Genomic DNA, 23,559 nt, shown 5'->3' with positions numbered 1-23,559 from the left:
CTTAAGTCCACTGGGACTTAATTGCAAAATGCAGCTACTAAATTCAATCACAACCCCGGCAGCATTTTCTTTCATGCACGTCACTGGACAAGCGACAATGTATATACAACATTGCAAATATTTTCTGGGAAGATTTCCTCCAGGCTTCCTAAATTTCTGACCTTTGCTCCTCTCTGTAAATAGCTTTTGCACATGGCCGGGCTGGCCACATGAATCGTGCGACATCTCTTCCACTCAGCTGAAGTGGCAGCAAGAGCGAAGCGGCGACTGCCTATTTAGGAGTGTATCCTGACTTCGGGAGCTTTGTAATTCATCTGAACGGTCATGGAAATTTTGTATAGGAACAAAGAAGAAACTTCTTGTTAGCCTTCACCCCACTTTTCCCTTTCCTTTTCGCGTGCTCCCTCCGAGGTGCTGGCCACAGCGTGCCAGGCACGCTTAGGTAAGCCTCTTAGCAATGGCCAGTAAATCCAGTGGTGGGCGACATGGGGTCATGGTGTCACGCTCTGGATTTGGGAAGAATTCCAGTTCACCCCAGCTCTCTGCCGGAGAGCACCATGGGCCAGAGCATGTTTCTGCATGGCTTTATCATTTAAGGAAAGGGAGCAGCAGAGAAAGTACTTTGTGAGTTGTCTAAAATATGAGAGATAAGGATAGCACGTTTCCCTAGGCTTGCCTTTTCTTTCCTTTTTTTTTTTTTTTTTTTTTTTTTTTTTTGACCCGGAAATTTAATCCAGACACAATTTCACAACTTTGGAGAATTTTCTACGATTGCTGACCCTCCAGGAGCACAAGCAGAGCGGTACCATGTGTGGCATGTCTCACACAAGGGAATTCGGGACTCTAATAATTGAGTCATGCTTTCTTGGACTAAACCTTTCAAATTGATTGTCTTTGCTTAAATCTCCTCAATGACCTTTGCAAAAGAGAGAATGTTCTTAGGTCATTTGCTAATGAAAAAGGGACATACTTGTTCAACAAAAGATCTAACATAAAGAAAGGAGAGTAAAAGCTGACAAGTTAACAAAGGTTAACAAAGTTAATTCAGTTAACAAACAAAGGTACTAATTGGCTGAAGAATTACACAAACATTGTCATGATATGAAGTGCTTCTCCAGCTCTGACTGGAGCCCTATGTTAAACTGGTCCCAGAAGGATCAATTCTCTTGTCTTTATTGCAAATAGCATTAAATAATCCCTATTCCTCAACAAACAAATGATCAGATAATTACCAGGAAAGTATGGGGAAGGGGCGCTGGTGTTGCCCAGCTCTCTTCCTCGTTTTCCTTTCCTTGTTTACTTCTTCCTCCACACCAGATAGGAAGAAGGAACTGGAAGTGGGAGAGTGGTGTTTGGTGTAGGAATTAGAGAAGTAACCACCTTCCATGTAATGACACCTTTGAAATATTGCAGCTCTGCGTGGCCCCTGCAGAAAGCCGGGCACGGATTTGACAATTCTGAACATAACCAGCATTTTATCAGAAGTTACAGTTAAACGTTTTACACGCGTTCTGCCTGCAGCCTGCTGCCCACAAAGGGGGTGTGGATGGGCACGAAAGACATGGTTTGCATATCGCAGGTGGATGAGTAGCTTTTGGAATTTATTTGACTTCTTTTGGCTTTCAGGTACTTCAAAAATGAAGCGGCGTTTTCAGTGTGAGAATCCACGTTTTCCTTTCTTTGTGGAAGTAACTGAAGTGTTTATTTTCAGATCCTCTCAAAATTAAACTGAAGCTGGAGCCAACTCAGATCTCCACAGTTCAATTAGAATAATTTTTATGTGTACTTTGCAGGTGTATGAGATACATTTTCATCCTTTTTAAAGGTTCCTTTCAAGATTTGGGTGTATGGGGAAGAACAAACTAGCTTAAGTATTTAATTAAGTTTTAAGGCTTTATAGTAAGATGGAAATATTTTATATTGATATTTGCATAAGAATTGATACTGCTCGGCAAAAAACAATAAAGAACACAGACTGTATATTTTTGTAAATGAATGAAGTACCTACTGTTTCCCTAGGCAGTTTCGTGGTGTATGCTCATATGTACTCTCTCTTAATTCCTTCATACTTAATCTTTTAGCCGTAGCGGATAAGAAAAGTCAAGAAAAAGTGGCATCAGAAAAGTCTTCTTTTTCCTGATCTTGGAGCTCACACTGTTGAATGTTGGTTCAAATTTAAATCATTATTCCAGTGCATCAGCCTCTTTCCATTTAAGTCAGGTTACTAAGAAAATTACATCTCCTGCGAATCTGTTTAGACAAGGATCTGCACCTCCGTGGGATAACTTTCGGAGATTCGCTGGTTTTTAAAAAACTGAAAACTACTGATGTGGAGAAAGATGAATCTGTAATAGCCAGCTGTGGCTGGCATAAGGAAGTGACCAGCCACTTGTTCAGATACTTATGCCTCCTGCCAACACGAATCATATTATATTTTGAATATATTCATATAACCTTTGTTACTTCTCAGTTTGTTAACTTGAGAAGACATTGGCCTTCTAGCACCTAATAATCCACATGAGCAGGCTTGGGTTAGAAGTAGGGATGCTATATAAAGTTGGGCTTGGTTGTAAGCAGAGGAGAGATTCTCTTTCACACTGACAACTCAAACACTTAAATCCATGGTGTCCTTTAGTAATGCTCCTAAGCCATCAGTTTTGTCAAATTAATCGTAACAGTATAGCAAAAGATCCATACTATGAGAGATCCATCCTGGTGGCTTGTCCCAAAAAAACTCCATGTAATTCATTCTTCATCCTGGCTCATTCCTAGTCTTCTTCCAAGAAAAAAATTTGCACTGAGTTTTGTACTTTGTTTGGCTTTGTCATCTTCTCAGTATGGACTCTTTTGATACAATGCAACAGGATTTAAAATATAAAAACCTACCCCAACTGTTGTGACAGCCATTTTCCACTAAAGCAGCATGGAAAATTGATTATTTTTTTTTTAAATTAGAAGTAAGCTGTGTTTCAGTCCTAGTGTTTGTTTCAGGTTTGCAATACTAAGACAACTGTAGCATCAATAAATGTTAATTATAGATAGATGGTTGACAATGAAGTTTTGAAAACGTGTCACGAATAGGCCTGTCCTTCAATATGAGAATAAAATAAAGTTTGCCTAAAATCAATAAGGCATTGTTCAGTATCTTTACTACAACTTCCTGCATACAAAGAAATTAGAGTATCTTCAGGTTCATTTCTTCGAGTCCCCACATTGCCCTCCTTCACTCCTCACACCTCACTGGCATTAAATGAAGTTGAACTATTATCCTCCTTGGACCAGGGATTGAATTCATCTTCTAGCTCTTTCTTTCCAGGCATGGGCAAGAGTGTAAGTATTTTATACTGAAACAAGATGTTATTTTTTATCAGTTCATTTCTATAAATATATGTCTGTCTGTTCGTGTTTTGCTGTAATTCTTGCTTTGTGAGATATTGATGCTGTTGCAGACTGGTCTGTGAAAAATCTAATTGCATTTTAAAAATACTTTCATTAGAATCAGCTTAATTAGAATGTCTTGGTAAATGGTGCTTTGCGCATATTTCTCCAGAAAAGACTGCGGCCATTTACTTACTATTGGTGTCATTAGTGCACTGTAGAGCATGGAAAACATATGGGCCTTCAGTGACACTACTTCTGGAACGGTTTTCAAATGCTTTGGTTCACAGATCCAGACATACTGTCACAACCCATTACTTAAACCACCGTTGTGTCATTTTAGAATGATTTTTTCCCCTGTTGAGCCTTGTGATGTTGGCAGTCAACGGGGGGTTATTTTTAAACAATGTTTGAAGTGGCCCGAAGAGCCGAACCAGCGCTGGAAGGGAGAATGACGAGGGAGCCCTGTGTGCAGCTCTTCAACCTGTGTGGATGCGTGCGTGTCTCATCATTTTCAGGCTCCACTGCTAAATAGAAATAGCATCCCCAAAGAGGCAGAAACTCCTGCCATTAAATATCAGACTCCATTTGTAATAAATACGGCCACTAAGCAGATTTCACAGTTAAGCATATTTTACGTGCTTGGAGTGTAATTGATGATGTTGTAGGTCAGTGAGAATCACTCTTGAGAAGCCTTATTCCAAAGAAAACACTTTTTCTATAGAGTGGCCATGGATATTCAGGTAGTGAATATTGATATGAGTGTTAATTTCCATGTATTGATTTTGTCACGTGCAATGTGGTCACTGTTGCTGGAGTTTCTCTGTGTGGTGTTTCCAGATGACATTCCTCAAGGAGTCCTGCTGGAATGGAAGGGGATGCTGTGTTTATTATCTCCTCAAGAGATTGACTCCATTGCAGCAGTGATAACTAATCTGGCTTCGTGCATCACAACTGTTCCTAAATAAATGCTTTCTTCTTGTTTTTATCAGGGCCAGCCGGGACTCCTTGGATCACAGGGGTTCACTGGACCACCAGGATTGATGGGGATCCCAGGAGTGCAAGGTCCCAAAGGTCACAAAGGTGAAAGAGGATATCCAGGAATAAGTGGACCCAAAGGAGAAGTGGTAACTTTTGAATATCAGATGTTTTAGCTAATGAGCAAAATACTGGGCAGAACATCGTTTTAATTGTGCTGTTTCACTCTAGGGGCAAAGAGGAGTCACTGGATTCCCCGGGGCAGATGGCATTCCTGTAAGTAGCCGGTTACCTCATCTTTAAGAAATCACCAACTGCAAATATTGCAAGCTAGTTTAAAGCCTTTGTACTTTAATTAAAATCCCTGGGCTAAATTCTGCATCAGCCACGTACACACATTTAAGCTAAGGGTATTTGTTGAAGTGAGGTGAACTGCAGATATACAACAACAGAGCAGAATCTGTGCTCACTCATTCCCTCAGATAATTAAGGTCCATTTGCTTTGTCCTGTGGAGAAATCCCCTTGTAAAGGGGACAAGAAAGGATGGAAATTTCCTGCGTCCCTGGAGGTTACCCAGCTAAGCATGTTCTTTTGTAGGAAAGAGCTGCAAGACAAGTACTTCACATCCCTTAAACTTGTTAGCGAAGGACACCAGTGGGTCATTCCTTAATTATCTCGGAGTTGCAAAGCACATAGAAAGACCGATGATATTAAGGATACTAACCGTTGTTATTTGCTTTGTAGCTTATATGGCATGCTTGAGATAGTCTTAAAAAACTTACTGAACACTAAACAGTCTCAACCTTTGAACAAATTGACCAGGTCCATGAAATTGAAACATTCAAAGAGGAAAACCGGGTAAAGTTCACAGCACAGTATTTTCCCAGCTTACACTTCTTTACATCTTGTGTCATAAAATAACAAAGAAATCTGAGTCACTGGAATCCCTGGACAGAGTTCCCAGGCTTGGGTTTCCTTTGTAGTGCTCCCTGACACCGGGGCCCCGCTCTGCAGCCCACGCATCCACATCCACTCTGCTTTCACCCGGTTTTGTTTCCAGAAGAGCTCCCTATCGAGTTTCAGGGCTTTCTCTCTCACAATCTTCCTCCTCTCCGTCTTTCTCACTCTTAAAGCAAAAGCAGAAGACCCTCTTTCCCATTCCTATTAACATTCCTGAAGCCATGGATCTTGGTCATCTCACCACGTCATACTGAGTTTTTTCTAAGCACTCTAACGTCCTGGGAAGGAGAGTAAATCGCTTCCCTGTGAAGCTCCGTGTTGCTATAGCTGGGCCGCTTCTCTTACCTGGGCAAGTTTTCTTTGTTAGCCCTGCCTCCCCAACCTCTGCGCATTGCCTTGTGAGGGAGGAATACTTTCCAACAGCACTTGAACCCTCTTGCTCTTTGCGACCTGTCCTCAGGCTCCCTTGCCCTTCCCGCTCACTTACATTCTCCGACCAGTTTTCTCAGGCCGAGACTTCACACTGACCATGGGAAGGCAGATGGGTGGGCACGTGTACGAGCTGTAAGGGCACAGTGCTAGGATGTGGGGCTGGAGGCCAAGAGAGGGTGGTGGCGAGCCTGAATCTCTTCCGGGGTGAGGAACGACAGTAGTTGAAGGAGCTAGGAAAGGACGTGGGCAAATTTCTTTTTCTTCTAAGCAAGGGAACAGAAGCAAAGGGAAAACTCTTGCTCTAGATAGAGGAGAAGGGAGGAATGTTTTATGTTAGTTTCTGGTTTTTCTGACTGAGTCCCCAGAAAGAAAGAGCTGCTCAAGGGCAGATTTGCTTCTCATCAGCCTCAATGTAACCGGAAGTGACAGCAATTAAGGTGAATGTAGGCACAGCAGTGGAAATCCAGTTTGAGACAGGAGTAACTTTTCAGAGGCTCCGCGTGGAGGTTCTGCAGTGCCCCCGGCTCCCTTGCTTTGAGCCCTGCTGTTTCCTTCCATCCTTACAGCCTCATCACAACACTCAACCTAGCTCCAAAAGCATCTCTGACCTTTTTTTCCCAGCTTGGAAGCTGTTCAAAGCCAGCGAAGAACCTTTCTTCCCACTCTTGCAGTGCGAAGCACTGAAATGCTGAACAATCCCAGTTCTTGGTGGCTCCCCGCACAGCAGCCTCATCTGGCTTAGTTGTCTGCTTAACAGAGCCTGCATTGAGCATAGCTTTCCTACCCTTTCTGAAAAGTCCTTCGCTACTCATTTTTTTCATGCTGTCTGGGGCATCTGGTTCAAGCTGCAGCTATATTAAAAAAAGGCACTGTCTGTTTCTGCCTTTGAAAATCATAGTTTCCCATGGATCCAAGCCTTGGGCTTAATGTGAGAATGTCTAAATACTGTGTGACTACAGGAAAAGGAAAACTAGAAACAGATGGATAGATAAACACTTTTTTTTTTTCCTCCACAGGGTCATCCAGGGCAGCCAGGATCAAGGGGGAAACCGGGTCACGATGGCTGTAACGGGACAGTAGGTGACCCTGGTGACTCAGGAAGTCCCGGAATCTCTGGTTTCCCTGGTACCATTGTAAGTAGCTGGCAGGAAGTGAGTACCTGAAGCTAAGATCATTGCTGAAGTGAGTGTCATTCACGCGTGTATTGGAAATGAATGGGACATCTCTTACTGGAGCTCCCTTTTGGCCTCGCAGAGCATCCATGTGGACTTACCCTGGGCACGCTGCACTACGCTTAGTTATTAACTTGCAGCCAGTGCTGCCCAGAGCTATACTTGTCACGTAGGTCTTGTGGGGAGATTACTTGGGGAAAACCCGTACAGCTTTATCCAACAGCAATACAGGAACATTAAACTCACAACTCCTCATGAAAGTAACCTTTTCCGTCCCCGCCCCGTGGCCAAAGTATTGACTTTGCATGGTGCGATACGTAGGATCGTGCTGAGGTGAGCAGCGGGGCTCCTGGATTTACCAGGGCACGTGTGAGCCCCGGGGAGCTGCAGCTGCTGCTCTAGCTCAGAGGTGCGACCCCGTAATACTGCTCCCAGATAAAGGCGGGGGGCGGGGGTTTCTCCCAGAATGGGAAATTCATTCTTTTATGTACTGTGAGGTTTTACACTTTGTTTTTAAACCGTGACTTTCCAAAGCTAGGCATAGTCTCTGCCTCTAAACAGCGATATGTATATCCTCATGAATACCCCAACAAATATTTTTCATTACTCTTAGCTCTTTACGTGTTAACATATATGACATGAAAGCTTACTTCTATTATTTTTTTGGTCACCTCCAGGGAGTCCAGGGGCCAAAGGGCCAGAAGGGGGAGCCCTATATATTGCCACCGGACATCGCAAGCCGATACAGGGTACGTCTGTAACTCCTGTGAGTTATTCATGCTCGGTATTGTTTTACAAGCAGATGATGGAGAGTTGTTTTTTTCTTATGCTCTGATGGACACATCCCAAGAAGCTGCTTGGATTCTGTGTAGGCTTTGCAAGGCACCTTCTGCTTTCACTGGTTACAGCAATGTCTGTCTGATATCCAGGGAAAAATATCTCTCCGCTTAGTTATTTGCAAGGAATTCCAGCCTACAGGTGGATTGCAGAGGCATTGGAGATGTTTTAGTTCAAGTATTACCCTCTTTATTCAATGACTGCCTTTGTATCATGCATGGCAAAATCATTCCTTTGCCATATTTTGTCCGTTGAATGATTCTATTTAATATTAGCATCCTTTCTGTATAATTTTCATGCAGGAGTTTGGTTGGCTTGGGATAAAATATGCTTCAATATATTATTTAGTTATTTAGTAAACCCCAAGTATTCCTATGGGTGCTTTTACTGTATCTAATCCTTCAAACTTGTTTTGTAAGCACTTGTAGCTTTTTCTCATATATAGGCCTGTATAATTTGAAGGTATCAGATAAAGATAAGGGGTTACATATGCTGTTAGAGTATAAATTGTGACGAATTTATGTACAAAGCTACATCTGAGCTGTACTCAGCACAGAAGGGGTCTGCTGACATGTTTATGTATATTTTGCGCCACTGAAGAGTGCCAAATAAGGTTTATCTGTTGACATATTTCTAGGTTGCCTATATTTTTTTCAACGGAATCTTCCTTTCCTTTCAGAAACTCTTTAAATCTACACTTGTTAGTAATTAGGAATGATTAACTGATGATTAAGAATTGCTCACGTATATTGTGTCCAAGGATGGATGCTGACACCTGTATTCATTTCAGAAAGTACTTGGTTCCACAAATTATTCTGTTAAATAAACTCAAATTAAGTAGATAGTTAGGATGCTATTCAAAATGATTGGAGGTGTCTGGACTGAATACCACATTATTTATGGGTATTGGAAGGTCTTTGCGCTAGAACATTTTTGGATCCAATTTCAAAAAACATTTCAACATGTACTGCAGTTAAAATATGTGGTCACTGAAAACAGTATGTTCCAAATGCTTTTAGTGACTCAGAAGAGAATAAAAATGATTCGGTAATTCCCATGCAACTCATGAAAAATGAGCTTGTACGTTTCAACTAAGGTTATAGCCCTAATTAAGCCACTGATTAGATAGGATTTTTCAAAAAAGAATTACATGTGGTCTGTTGTCCGTTACAGCCTTGTAGTTTGGATTCCTAATTTCCCTAGCCAACTTTGTACCCTCCTGCTGTATTGCATGCAACTATACTATATATAGTAAGTACAAAATCCATATAGCCCACATTCAGTTATCTCAACACCTGTATTGAATGCATCTGTATGTAAGGGTTTGTGTAGCATTGTATGCTATGATTAGTTTTTGGAATGAGAAAATAATTAATGAGTGAGAAAAAGATTTTAGCGAATTTTGTATATAGTATTTATTCAGTTTTTTACTTTGTTTTTTTAGGGGGAACCTGGGGATCCAGGGTTCAATGGCTTTCAAGTAAGTAGTATTACAGTGAATGTGATAAAGTGTCAATAATAACTGATATCAGAACAACATTAATTGATGGTTGGGTTGGTTTTTTTTTTTTATTTAAAGGGACCTCCGGGTACGCTGGGTATCCAAGGACCTGTTGGTCCAAGAGGAGAGCGAGGAAGACCAGTAAGTACGTTTAAAATATGTTCTGTAGGAAATGAACCTAACAGAAGAATCATCTCAGCAAGTTTCATTACGTTGGATTGTAACCTAGCAAATAGATTAAAAAAAAAAAAAAGGTTAGAAATAGCAAGTAGGTGTCCTTGGATGCAAAACCTTTTAAAGAGCACTGAAGACACTGATTCTGCAAGGATGAATATTGCAAAAAGAGGTATAGTTGCTTTCATCCTGCATTGCCAGAGGCTTTTGATTTATATTGTATTTCTTTAACCTCCTTTAAAGAGTCATTTTTCTAAAGATTATTGAATGCAGTCCAGTCTACATCCACCCCCACTGAGTTATCAAAGATATCAGGTCCTGTAAGACAACTTTATAACATTTGGTTTTTTGTTTGGTTTTCTGTTTTGTCAAAATTCACTTCAGACCTGGTCTACATCACTGATTTGGGGAAGAAAAAAAAATAATTCAGTGCTTCTTACACACAGCCTCCACAGCTGTTTGCAGGGAAACTCTCCCCCTCCCCCCCAAAAAAATATTTCTAGAACTAAGTCTACAGCACACTAAACCTTTCTAAAGTTAATTTTCTGCAGTGCCTGTTTTATCATCTGGAGTAAGCTACACCTTTTCGTTCCCCTCTGGTCCTCCTGAAGGGAAATCTCCTCACTCCTTTACTTATTCTTTCTCTGGAGTGAACCCATGAAGTTCATGAGCTTCACAGCGGAGCCCAGCCTGCAATGACGCATATTTCCACTGCTCTGTCTTGGATGAACCATATGCGTATGCTATGAACCATACATCCCTCTGGTTGCCATCTTGGCAACATCTCTTTTGAACACTCTTCCAGAGTAGATGCATCGCCACCATCTTCAGCTCTTAACAAAATAAATCCAGCCATATTTACCATTTCTAAAGCAGTGGCTCCTCTGTGAGAGAGACCTGGGAGCATTTCCCAGGTCTGAGTTTGTATCATTCCTCTTCCCTAAGTCCTAGATCCCACATGAAGGCAAGCGTGGCTCCTCCGAGTCCCTGCAGGGCCTCCAGGCAGGGGGATGCCCCACACAGTGCCTCTGCCCAGCAGATTAGGCAGTGGCCCACAGACTACTTGGCTAACCAAAACTGATTCAAAAGTTTGGTTTTTTTTTTTTTCAGAAGTTGATTGTTCATGCACACAAAGATACATAGCAAGGCAGAGGTGCATCGCAAGTTCAGGTCCCACCTGAATGTTGTCTTTTCCTTGCAAGTTGAGCTTGATTTTGCATAACCGAGTTTGGGGCCCAGTAGGTGGATGGTTTGATCTGCAGCTCGTCCTCTTTTCCTTGCCTCTTATTCACCATCTTTCTCTCTGAACAGCTCATGCTTCTTATTCACCCCACTTTTCCCACATTTGATGGAGTTTTTAATGTGTAGAGCCCGTTGGAGCCTGTTGACTACCACAGCTGACTGAAGAAGGCAGGTTGTCTCTACCATTAAAGGAGAGACAAGTAGGAGCTTTCCTACTGCTCTTATTCCAAGACTCCAGCAGCTTTTTTTCCTGTTATAGTTTCATTTCCCACTATCTTCCTTTGATTTCATTCTGTGCAATACCAAATAGGTAATCTGAGATGCATATAGGTAGTTCAACTCCCTTTACGGATGGATGCAGTACCAAGACACCAGTCCAGTGAAGCACTTAAAGATGTGCCTAACTTTAGGTGTGAGCTTAAAATGTTACTAAGTCAAGATCCAAAAGCACAAGCTCTTATTACCTGAAATAAAAATGGGATTTCATTAGGTCTCAGCTGGGAGACTTATTCTGTTCGGAAAGATTGTGATGTGACTTAGGAGGGTATTTTTCAGAATAGTAAACAGAGCTAACATGGTGAGGATAGCACATTGAATGCTGAGGAATACACTGCCTTCTAAATATGTACTTATATTTCAGGCATAAAGTAACTGACGTCCTGCATGCATTGATTAGAAAGCAACAAGTAACTTGCTCTCCACTATTGTGTTTCCCCAGGGACCACCAGGGCCCCCAGGACCACAAGGACCACAAGTAAGTCTTTGTGTCAGAGTAGTTTATGTTGATTTTGTGTCGCTGAGGTTTATCCAAGAGCCACTTGAAGGCAGTAAAACAAAAAACCACAGGCTGCACCAAAGGCTGTGTAGCACAAGACCTTCTGTGTTGGCTGCATACCACAAGAAGTTAATCTTACGCTGGGATCACCTACCCTGAAAAGATTAAACCAGTTCTAGAGCCAGATTTAATTTGCTACTGTAGTCACAGTAGCTTCCCGTGAACAGAGAATCCTTGGAGTTTTTACAAAATTCAATTATATCTCAGTGGAAAAAATATACGAGTTCATTGTTCCAGCCCACTTAGGTATTTTCATTTCACTTCCAGTGCTATTAAAAAACTTGCAAAAGAAATGCTTAATCTTTTCACAACATTACTCAGCGAATGACTCAAAATCTGTTGTAAGAAGCACTGGTAGAATGAGATTTTTATCAGAGTTGTCTTTCTGAATGTTTACGTCTATAAAAATACTTTTAAATCTATAAAAATACTTTGAGGTTAACCTAGACTATTATTTGATTGCAGTTCTTCAGTGGTGTCCTACAGACTTGTAAGCCTGAAAAGGCCTCTAAGCATGTTTGAATTTGAATTTTACATTGAAAAACTGAGTCATACACTTAGTAAATCTTGACCTATTGTTTTTGCAGGGCAACAGGGGCCTTGGCTTCTATGGAGAAAAAGGTGAACAGGTAAAGGAAAACTAATATCACTACTAAAGGTCAGGTTGATGTTAGTTGCTATTTATAAAGGAACCTATTTTAAATGTTTTCTTAATTTGCGATTGTATTGCGTGATTATAAGAGAAGAACAAACAAGTATAGTTTTGAAAGTAATGATAATCTCCCCAAGGCATGTCGTAGCTGAGCTAACTGCTACATGTCTAGGTCTAGCTGTGCCCTCCTTTACACCAACACAGAGGTAACGCTTCTGAAGTTTATAGAGCCAGACCACTTTCCATAAAGCGATAATCTTTACCATCATTCTGGAAACACAGAGGGCAAGAGCAAGTATTGCTGTATGGTAATCCCAGCACAAAATAAATTTACCTTGCCATCAGTGTGTTCGGAGGTTTAGAACCCTACTCCTAGCAGGGGCAAATCTGCATTGCTCCTTTTGTTGCAGTTCCTTAGACCCTGTGCTGATCAAGAGCTTGGCAAGGTATTATAACTGTTAGTAAATATATCCTTATGCTTTTCCTGCAGGGCCCCCCAGGTCCTCCAGGTCCACCTGGGCTTCCTACAAGAGAACTGATGGGTGTCCCCTCTGACAAACACAAGGTAACTACAATTTCACAAAAATACACAAGGAACTAAGAGCTCTGCAGTACCAAAACTAAAATATTGTACAAATGTGCTTTTACATATAGTACTTAGAAGACTTCAGTATATCAAAAGAGAAATCTGCTACTTTCCCCTAGCTTGGATCATGAAGTATTTATTGAAACTATGGTGGCTAAAGTCTTTCAGAATGCGCTTCTCACAGACTAGAGGTGCCTTAGGCAAACTTGTTCTTTTTGTTTAAGTATGCAACTGCTGGCCATCACTCACGTCTTCTCATTTTACAAGCAGAAGTACCAGCTGAGAAATCATTCAGTATCTTATTTTTCATAATAGTGAGTGAAATTTTCTCCCTGTAAAAGAAGCGTATCTTTAGGAAAGCTACCTGAATTACTGTGTTTGTTTATATAACTTATCTATATGGTGCAGGTGTTGGTATACTTACAATTAAGGCTTGTTCATACATATTGGAGAAATCTTCAACAGCAAGATACAGTTCATTCTCGTCTATTGCTTCTTGCTGGGAGCCGAGATACTCATACCCTGTATGTGTATATTCTGTGTCAGACACCAACCTTCAGACCAGTAGTTTTTCATCCCAGATTTGAAGTTAGAAAGTTCACATGGCTCATGCAATTTCTGCAGTAAGATAAGGAAATTGGTATGGTACTGAAGGATCTAAAAATGCCTTTGACAGTCTTCAGTCTGCATTAAGTAACATACACGTTGGGATTTCCATGACTAAGCAGAGATATCTGTATATGAGCTACTTAGCTGGAGAGCCTTTATATTCAGTGGAGATATAGTCATATAGTGAGCAGACTCTAGGCTGTGGTTTGTCTCAACCTAACAGGAACTCTTTATTTTTGATCGGACAATTCATAGATCATCAGTAGGTAAAAATGGGAGAAGGGGCATTTATTTATAGGCATTGCTCAGGCACTCACCACCCAGACGTTTCACGAACAAGCCTGGAAACACCCTGAGGTGTTCGCATTGCAAGAAACATTTTCAGAAAAATGATCAAGTATTTTTTTAAAAGGCACCTTTAAAAACTTCTTATGCATTTCATATGACAAGTGTATGAATAAAGAACAGCACAAGAGCGGTGTTTTTTCTCTTGATAAACATTTGTCGCTTTGTGGTACTGAAAAGTTACCAAAATGTAAATAGGAGTCTCTAACATATCTGACTACTTCTTCTTTCTTGTTAGGGTGAAAGAGGAGAACGTGGACCAAAAGGGGAACCTGGAGCTCCAGTAAGTGAAGTGGAGAAGAACAAAGGCAAATAGTAATATTGGAGTTAATACTGGTCCATTCTTCATTGGAATGATGCAATAACGATATGGAGCAACATAAGCAGAGACACCAGTTCTGATGCTTTAGAAAAACTGAACAACATTACGTGTAGTAACTCCACAGTGCAATCAGTCGCTTTCTTACTGGTTTACCGAAATAAGATTTTCCCTCACACGTTTTTTTATTTTAGCTTTAACTATTAATAAAACTCTTTACTGCTGCTGATCTGCTGACCTATGTTTAAAAATTCCACTAAATTTCATTAAATAAGTATATATGGAAATTTTATGAATCCTTTTCAGTCTGCTCTCCAGCACATACAGACTTTTGATCTCATTGGTCATTAAATCTGTTGAGTAAGTGGACAGTAATCCCATGTGTTGCTGTGTCGCTTAGAGCTGTCAACCAGGCTTGACTGAATGTGGTTTAGTTAACTCACACGCAACCTCTAGACTGCCTAAATAGCTTTGCCATTGAGTGGTTCTTTTTTACTTCTCAGAGTGGTTTAAAATACAGTCTTTACCAATTAGGGATGCCTCACTGAGCATTTTGCAAAGCTTTATTTTTTCAGATGGTCTGGTCAGCTTCTCCACAAGGTTATGGGAGAAGGTCACAGCGTGAGCCCTGATGCCCTCCGTGTACAGTTCCTAGCCAGTTCTGCAGCTCTTGGTCAGATTTTATACATGTAGAATTTTTCTTACTACATCAGGAAAACCATAGATTTTATGCTGATGTAGCAAAAAGGAATATGTGTTTCTCCTGTGTCGTTTTTTTGGGGTGGTTTTTTTTGATAGTAGGATGGAGAGCAGCATGCCTGTGTTTGCCAAATAACTCCCTGAAGCTACAGTTGGGGCATAAGCTGAGTTGCTTAATTGGTTGTATAGCTGAAGAATTGCTTTGGCTCTTCCGAGTTGCAGCCACAGAAGAAATAAAGGAGATGTCCTCTCCCTAATGGCCTGCTCCTGACATTGTAATGAAGCAAGCATGTTACACTTAATTTTAAGGACATTTCTTTCACGTGCAGCTATTATTAGATCTTCCATGTGTTACAATGTTTTCTTCCTGTTGAGCTTCCATAAAACAGTGTCACAATTTTTTTGCACATAATGAAGAAATATATTGAACTGATTTGTAATGTTTCCTAGGGTAGACTTGTCCAAACTCCTGAAAAAGGTGAAGAAGGGGTAATAGGCTTCCCCGGACAAAGGGTGAGTCACTCGTAACAGGTAAAATTCACCCAGCTGAACGTGCAAATCCAAGCTGAGAGTTTGCCTTCAGATTAACAAACTGTAGAAATGACAGTTCTTCAGCCCACCGGGTTGTGGCCAGCTCTGAACTAGAGGAAAGTGAAAAGGCCACTTTGAAATGGTAGTGGGAGGAGGGCCCCGCGGGACTCACAGGTATGCCTATACCATCATTGGGAAGCCTTGTGCATCTCTCACTGAAAGCTGTGCCCGCTAACCACAGCTACTGTCCTGGTCCTCAGCACCGACTGTATTTCACTGTTCCCACCTTAGTTCTCGTCAGACCATGGTTAACAAACATGAGTTTGACTCCGGTTACTTCTGACCCCAGAAAAAAGCTAATTTAAATACTACTGCCTTGTAGTGCCTGGGGATGCTATTTTGGGGGCAATATTTCTGCAGTGATTAAACAGAGTGAGAACACTACTCAGCATACATTTAAAAAAAAGATCTCAGCCATCTTTAAAATCTTTGTGGTCAATTTCCGATGTATTGATTAAGACGTAAAAATCAAATACCACATTAGATTTCAGACCTGTTCTGTTTGCACCATACATTAATCTTACTGAAAAAGTATCTGAACTCATACCGTTAGTGTTAGAGTTTCAAGCTGTCATATTTATTTTATCTAAGAAATAATAATGCTTCTTAACCATCAGGATGTTAGGATGTCACTTTATTTTGCTAATTTTATTGTGCCTTCATAGGGACTTCCCGGCATCAATGGTTTTCCAGGACTCAGTGGAGAAAGAGTGAGTATTTCTTACAAGACTGTTGTTTCTAACACATATGTAGACAATCTGTCTGAAAAGTAAACTGTAGAGGACAAATTCTGCCTGTAATTACACCAGCTGTAGTCTAACAAATATCATCTGGATTCATCCATCATTGTAATTTTGGGTCAGTTAGTTTTCTCATCAGTGACAAAAAAAAAAAAAAAAGCCCTATAATTAAAGTCTGTTTTGCTTAAAACATGAGCATGTTTTAATAGCACTACAGGGAAGTGTCATTTTCATTGTTCCCATTACTGCAACCATGATTTCTGTAATTTTCTTCCTACATGCAGAAACTTACTTTTTTGAATAGCTTTCTGCAGATGTGATTGAGATGTATGGTTATCTTGTATATCACAAAAGAAGAAGAAAAGAAGGAAACTGATAAATACACCAGTTAAATCTCTGTCCCCATGGAAACACACCCAAATATTTTAAAATAGCATTCTGTCAGACAGAGAAGAGCTTATACTTTCTGTTTGTGCATAGAAAAGGCTTCTTCAGTCAACATTAGAAATCACTTCCATGAGGTATTCAGATAGCTGTGGGATGCATGACTTTTCCATGCTTCTCCGTCCTTAGTTGTTTAAGGATTTGCCCTGCCACTGAGGCAGAACAACAATAACGTGAAACACATGGGACATGAAAGTACATGAAATGCGAAAAATAAAATTTGCACACCTATTCGGTCCAATCACAAAACCTGGTGGTGTGGAAGGGAATGTGCTATCAGTAATACGTACACAGAGAGGCTGATGCAAAACCCATTAAAGCCCAATGGTACGCCCTTAACGTAGGTTCAGGCTCCAGTCCGCAATGGTCAGTGGCTTCCCCTGACTGAGAGTGAATCTTGGCAACAATTTTAGTGGAAGGTACATTGATTTGGATGGAGTGTCATTGTATAACGTGTGTATGAGAGGGGACAGCCTCCTTTTTGTTGATTTTTGAGGGATTTGATTCTTAAGAAAGAAGAAAGAAGGATGGTTGAGTCCTGCCTGCGCACAGATGAAGTTGCAGTTAATAAGGAAGCCTCTGGCTTCACTTTTAGACCACCAGCTCCACCTAGTGTAGAGAGATTTTACACCTGATACTGAAGAGGCTCCTTTTCTGGTGGTGTGATGTTTATTTGTTGCCATTCTGGAAAGGTCTCTGAAGCGTGTGATCCAGTTTGTGGCATCTTGCTGTGGTATTTGCAGTGCTTCCAAACTACATAAGTGACTTACAGAGCTGATCATTAACATTCAGGTTCTGTGTGGGAGTTGTAACCAATGTGAAATTTGGGAGATGCTAAATTTTTAAAAAGCTGGCTAATAATCTAACAACTAGTGTGAATTATACAAATCTACTGGTTTCAGTGAAACTGTGTTAATTGGTATCAGTTGATGATCTGGCCAGTGTTCACTACTAAAAGCTCACCTTTTTAACACTAGTCTTTTTCCAGAGTACATATGAACATTTTCTATAGAGAACAAAAGTTGTCAAAGAGCTGAATAAAGCACAGAGAAGAGATCATCTCTTCTGTATCAGCATCTCTGAAATCAGCACTTTGCTCTGTGCACCCTCAGCAGCTGTAATGCGCCCTCATGTGATAGGATGTACCGTGTTTTACCACGTGTTTTAGTCCACGTGCTTTGGATTTCACACCTTTTAAAAGAATGAAGTGGGCAGGACCTTAAATATTATAACATTTGCTGGGGTAGGGATGGATTTACAGCATGCCCGGGGTGGGAGAGGTGGATGAAGGCACCTTCAGAGCTGGTCCTGAGTTCTTCCCGTTCAGCTGGGGAACCCCTCTTTGGCCAAACAGGCTCCAGCCACCTGAAAAACGGCAAAAAGGACCTGTGCACTTCAGTGCTATTTTGCTGCTCAGTGTTGGCATTCTAGTGCAAATATGTCCACTTGTAATGATTCAGACTCGTTTAGTCTTCTTGCAGCAGGTTGGTGTGTTCTGGCTGCCCGGACCATGTGTCTCAGGGCCAACTGGCATGGTGGGGATCCCCTTTCTCCTTCCCCGTCCTGCAGCCTCCATGGGACGGTGTGAGTGTGGGTGCTCCTTCCATCGGCACCACTGCCAGGGGCGACAGAGCCTGCGCCACAGCAGGTCCCTCTGGCCTTTGACGGGGATTAGGCTTGGTCCAAGAGATGGAACATCAAAACATGACGAGACTTAATGGTATTACTCAAATTGCTACACCCCAGGGAGACAAACTGCTCAGCTCTGTTGTGTAGTTTTCACACTAATGTCAGAGGAAGACAGCTGCTACAGACCAAATAATTTTACTCTCTCTCTGACAAAGGAAAACTCAATCATTTTATGTGTATTACAGGGTTTTCCAGGATTTGATGGTCCACCAGGTGGCTATGGTCCTAGGGGAAGCAAGGTACTGCTTTACTTTCATTTGCTAGAAGCAATAAACCAGATGTCATTTTGCTTTCTTTTCTTTTCTGTCATGTAATAACAATTGTATTTGTCATCACTGTAGAACTGGTTATGTGGTTTGCTAACTTGAAATCTCTGAGATTTCTTAAAAGTTGTGTCGGTGCTTTTGAAAGCTTGTTTCTTTGTGTTTCATAGTCATACTTTTCCATTTTTACAGAAATTCTCTAGAATAGTGTGCTTAGATGTGATACTTCATCCTCTGTTAACAGGGGGAGCCAGGCGAGGTTGGTCTTCCAGGACCAGTTTCCTATTTTCCTTCCCGCATCCCAAGGAAAGGTACGTCGTCTTTGCTTACATTGCTTATCTCAGCTGTGTTTTACTACTTTCTACATAGATCAAAAGCATGAAATCCTGAGAAGTCAACTCCTTAAAAAACTGTGGTTTGCTGAACTGTTCCAGAAGGTATAATTGCCTTCCAAGGGAGTGCCCTAATCGCCTTTTTGCAGGCAGGTGGCTTCTTTGTGTCTCCTACTGAAGCTGGATTGCTATACAAAAGGCATCCATGCATTCCCATGTCCACAAAGAAACAAGAAAAAAAGCATGTGACTTTGTTGTCCAGTGAAAGGAAGAATGGGAGAGTCTGTCTTCCGCGTCCTGTTTCAGAGACTCCGGATAAAGCACAGCAATGGCAGCACAGCAGAGACCGTTCTTATCATCTAATATTTAGAAAGAAAAAAAAAAACCCAAAACATTAAAAAAGCCTTGAGGAATAGAAGAGGTTTGTTTTTTTTTTCCTTTTTTAAACTGATACATTTCCTTTGTGGTCTTTTCACTTGGCTTGTAGCACCCACTGTCAGCTGTCCTGCAGAGCTGTGGAGGCTCTGGCTGGCCAGACTGGAAACACAGAGAAGGTGATATCAGTTTGCCAAGGCCAAAACTATTCCAGTGAAGGTGCCAGCAAACAGCAAGGATGATCACATGCCATTGCCCCAGCCTGTGTCCTCATACTCTTGAGTTTACTAGTCTTGTTGAAAGCCAGAGAATCTAACAATGAATGGTTCCCTTCCTCCCAGAGAAAGGGGGCAAGAGGCCCAAAACATTGTTGAGATCACCCCGAATACCCCGCCAGGCTTTTAGGAGCAGGAGAAACTGTGTACAGAGAGGAGGAAACAGGCAGGGAAACACACCATATATCCGCTAGTATCATTGACCTTTGACAAAAGGACAATAGATTTCTGCAGGCAATAGCTGGCTCCAGGCAGATGCTTTTGGTACCGAAGAGCAGAGGAAATCTCACATGTCATACATCTGTTATAACAGGAACTTCTTGTAGGGAAAAGGAGGGGCTCTCCTCAGAGAGCTGGTCTGCCGTGCTTCCCAGGAGCAACGTAGCTCTAGTGGCATATTAGTAAGAGCTGAGAGATATTCTCCTTCTTCCCGGACTTGGTGGCTCCACCCCAGTCCTGTCACAGGCCATGCTTAGCTCCCGGGTATTTGGGTATTACAGACATCTCTCAGATATATTTATTTATTCAGACTGAGGCAGCATGAGGTAGCAGGTTTTTGCATTTCTAAAGCTGCCTTTAGGAAACATTTGTAAATTCTAACATTCTGAAGCCCCCGAAGTTTGTAATTTTTACGTTTTAAGAATCAAGCAATCTGCAGTGTATCACAAGTCAGCATTTAGGGGTCACAAACAGCATCACATTAATGTGGAACCGTGGATGTCTTTCAGGTGCAAGAGGTGATCCAGGCTTCCCAGGTGTTTCTGGACTACAGGGGGACCCAGGAGAGGAGGGGGAGCGTGGGCTGCCTGGTCTTCCTGGATTCTCTGATGGTAATATCCCAGCAACGCATGTTCCAACAGCTTAACTTTATAGCAAGTTTCAACTGAAACGGGGTTGGGGTGGGGGAAATATTTGTGCAGACCATGGAATGTGTAGTGCAGCATGGCAGATAACTAACTGGGGGGGGGCAAAAACTGAGAGGAACGTTTTGCTTCGCCCTTGATGGGGCTCTGGCAAAAACAACTGAAGTAGAGATGATGACAGAGCCTCGCTTCAGTAACTGCTATTGATTTGCTCAAGTGAAAAGTGCAGTTACTATTTTTGGTCTGTGCTAAATATCTCCATTTTTCCTCGCCTGCTAGATGCAGTTGTGTGAACTTTCCCTTCTGCTACATTACAGCTCTTTGAGCAGCGTCGTTAAGAATTTGTTCTGAACTTCTTCCCTGGTTCTGTTTCAGCGGATGGGGATAAACCAGGCTTACCTGGAGAAATGGGGCCAAAAGGTGAAAAAGGTGAATTAGGATCTCCTGCTTATCAGGCGGGCCCGCCTGGGTTCCCGGGTAAACACGGCACACCAGGACTCCGTGGTCCACCTGGTCCCGCTGGAGCCCCTGGTAAGTCCACAAAGGGTGATGAGGAGAACTCACAGGAACATCTTTGCTTATTTTAAAGACAGCTGTTGGCAAGGCAAAGTGAGAAAGTAGACTGAGGGAATGAAACAAAATGGGTGGCAGGAAGGACACACAGGGGAGAAGTGTTGTATGCTCATCAATGAAGGAAAGATTTACATGGTTTTTAGATGATCCTGGCAACATCTGAAAGAAAAGAAGGTCTGTTTTGGGCTGGGGGAGGGATATGGGGATCAAGATGTTTATGGGGCTGGAGCATACGACATATGAGTGTCAAGGAGCGTCTGAGAGAGCTGGATTTCTTCCGTATCCTGGAGAAGAGAAAGCTAAGGGGACTCTTACTGCTATCTTCCTCTGCCTCTCAGGAGATCATAGGGAAAATGGAAGCAGATGCTTCACTAAGGAACACAGAGAGTGACAACAGGTTGCCCAGAGAGATTGTGTACTCTCCATCTTTGGAGATATTCAATACTTAGCTGGGCAAGGCCCTGAGCAGCTCACTGTAACTTTGAGGTTGGCCCTGCTTTGAGCAGAAGGTTGGACCAGGTGGCCTCCAGAGGCCACTTCTGACTGAGGTTGTGCTGTGCCTCTGAAAAGCACCACACTGCAGTGCAAGAGCAGGAGTGGAGAAAAAGATGTGAAGGAGGTGATCCAGAGCAGGCGGTCTGTGGTACTGCAGCGTGGGTTGTGCTGAGAGAGGGGAGCAAAGGAATTCAGGGCGAGGGAGAGCAAAGGATGGCAAGGATCATCTGCCACAGCAGATGGAAGTCACTGAGAAGCAGTGTGGGAAGCTGTGAGGAGAGAGGAAGAGAACAGGGGGTAAATTACAACAGGCTGGGTTAGATGGTAAATTACATCAGGGAAATGGAAAAGGGCAGGTGCAGTGCAGCTCAAAGGAATAGGGGGGAAAGAGAGGAAAGGTAAATCTACAGTAGGGTAATTTGTAATTTTGTTTAATTAAACTCCTAGGTTCTCTCTTTGGATTAAAAGGACAGGAGGGAACACCAGGTAGATTTGGCTTGCAAGGTTTCCCTGGGCCAAGAGGACAAAAAGGACCTAAAGGTAGGTTATAACCGATAACTTAGATCATCTGCTGTTACGCACTGTGTAAAGCTCACATTGTATTCAGTCTGAGTTTATTGATCTATGACATGCTCGAGGACCAATTAATTTGATCTGGGGCTAACACAACAAGGAAGCATTGTGTTAGTTTCTTCTAAGAAAATAAAGAAAATAATTACTTTTCTCAAGTATTTGAGAAACTACTCGAGTATTCTCAAGTCTGTATATCAAATGGATACAGCTGAACATCTATTTGTTGTGACAGAGCATTCTTTTTTCTCTTCGCAATCCTTTCCTTAGGCGAAGAAGGGGATTGCAGTAAATGCCTTGTGGGTGATGAACTCAGAAGGGGCTCTACCGGCCCCCCTGGTCCTCCTGGCTTTCCAGGAACCCCTGGCCAGCCTGGGAGGAAAGGAGAACCTGGTGATCAAGGGCCACATGGTATTCCTGGCTACCCTGGAGCAAAAGTGAGATACTTGTTTCTTTATTTCATAGTTTCATGTGCCTACTAGAAAAAAAACCACCAAGCTATTCTCCATTGAAAAATGATGAAAAGTACGGTTTCTTTTTTTCTTTGCCATTTCAATAGCTTTCAGATTGCTGTCTACAAAATACTGAAAGACAAAAATTGGTAGGATGGAGGTAAAAATAGGATGTTTTGAGAAGAGCAAAAGAGTTCCACATAATCCAAAGTCCACTTCCCATTTAAACAAAGCTTTTTCAGCAGACCCCATTCAAGCAGCTGTAGTACTGAGTATGATCTGACCATCTAGAAGGGTAACAATTCCAGTAGTTCCTTGAGGTTGTTGCTAATAAGATGCCTATGTCAAACGGATTAAATGTAAGGTTCTTGTTTACATTAAGTCATCCTAAAAACTACAGTTCAATAACCCCAAGAAAAGGGCTTTGCTTATAATTGCTTGCTTGTTACTCACACTTAAAGGTGCTGTACTGTGTAGTATGCCAACTGCATCATGGTTCCTCACCTTCAGAACTGACTTCGGGAAGCCACATCTCTCAAGAATTTAGAATAAAATATTTGTAAAGCTGACCCAAAACTGCTTTTGTTTATGCAGAGATGTCAGAGCAAACAGAACGGTTTTAGTTAATGCTTTAGAGTCTTCTGAACATCAAAAAACCAAACTCATTCAGAACTAACTGAAGTTTGGGGATTTTTTTGAACTAAAGTAAAATAAACTTTGACTTGATTGTGGCTGTCAAAAAAGCAAAAAAAAAAGATTTTTTTTTTCTGAAAATTCAAAATACTTTTCTGAAAAGTTCTACTTTCTAGAAGTCATGAAAAAATTGACAGAAATATTTTCAAGAAGTTCAATGTTGACATTTCATTTAAAATTTTGCAAGTTCTGCAAGGTTTTTTGCCTCTGAAATGAAGGATTTAAATTTCTTCATCCCAGAATTTAAGTTACTGTAGAAGAGACAGTAGTATAGACATATACAAACATAGCATAGCATAGCAAAATATCACTCAGCAGCAAAGCCCTGACTTTATCTCAGCTTTTTGTCTGCAACAAATTCAAAGTAAAACAATTTAGCTTAAATATTCTCAGTCTATATTCTTAGGCAGAAGTGACTCCATATTTCTTTAAGCATGTTCAACAAGTTACATATATGGACAATAAATATACTTAATCTAAACCA

General features: G+C 41.5%; 1 protein-coding gene across 2 annotated transcripts in view; it reads left to right on the top strand.

Moving 5' to 3' along the window:
• Positions 1 to 23,559, top strand: part of COL4A2 (collagen type IV alpha 2 chain) — a 147,674-nt gene that overhangs the window by 91,776 nt on the left and 32,339 nt on the right. For both annotated transcript variants that reach the window (XM_082498166.1, XM_082498165.1), the window contains 18 exons: positions 4,371 to 4,505; positions 4,588 to 4,632; positions 6,766 to 6,882; positions 7,599 to 7,670; positions 9,203 to 9,238; positions 9,338 to 9,400; positions 11,394 to 11,429; positions 12,098 to 12,139; positions 12,653 to 12,727; positions 13,941 to 13,985; positions 15,171 to 15,233; positions 15,977 to 16,021; positions 18,370 to 18,423; positions 18,692 to 18,758; positions 20,158 to 20,259; positions 20,668 to 20,823; positions 21,808 to 21,900; positions 22,201 to 22,367. In XM_082498166.1, the coding sequence (XP_082354292.1) occupies positions 4,371 to 4,505; positions 4,588 to 4,632; positions 6,766 to 6,882; positions 7,599 to 7,670; positions 9,203 to 9,238; positions 9,338 to 9,400; positions 11,394 to 11,429; positions 12,098 to 12,139; positions 12,653 to 12,727; positions 13,941 to 13,985; positions 15,171 to 15,233; positions 15,977 to 16,021; positions 18,370 to 18,423; positions 18,692 to 18,758; positions 20,158 to 20,259; positions 20,668 to 20,823; positions 21,808 to 21,900; positions 22,201 to 22,367 (1,413 nt within the window). The remainder of the gene's footprint in view (positions 1 to 4,370; positions 4,506 to 4,587; positions 4,633 to 6,765; positions 6,883 to 7,598; positions 7,671 to 9,202; positions 9,239 to 9,337; positions 9,401 to 11,393; positions 11,430 to 12,097; positions 12,140 to 12,652; positions 12,728 to 13,940; positions 13,986 to 15,170; positions 15,234 to 15,976; positions 16,022 to 18,369; positions 18,424 to 18,691; positions 18,759 to 20,157; positions 20,260 to 20,667; positions 20,824 to 21,807; positions 21,901 to 22,200; positions 22,368 to 23,559) is intronic.

Source organism: Vanellus vanellus (genome assembly GCF_965231255.1).
Source record: "Vanellus vanellus genome assembly, chromosome: 1".
Lineage (NCBI taxonomy): Eukaryota > Metazoa > Chordata > Aves > Charadriiformes > Charadriidae > Vanellus > Vanellus vanellus.
Note: the sequence above shows the minus strand (reverse complement) of the source record. Positions and strands in the feature narration are given on the sequence as shown.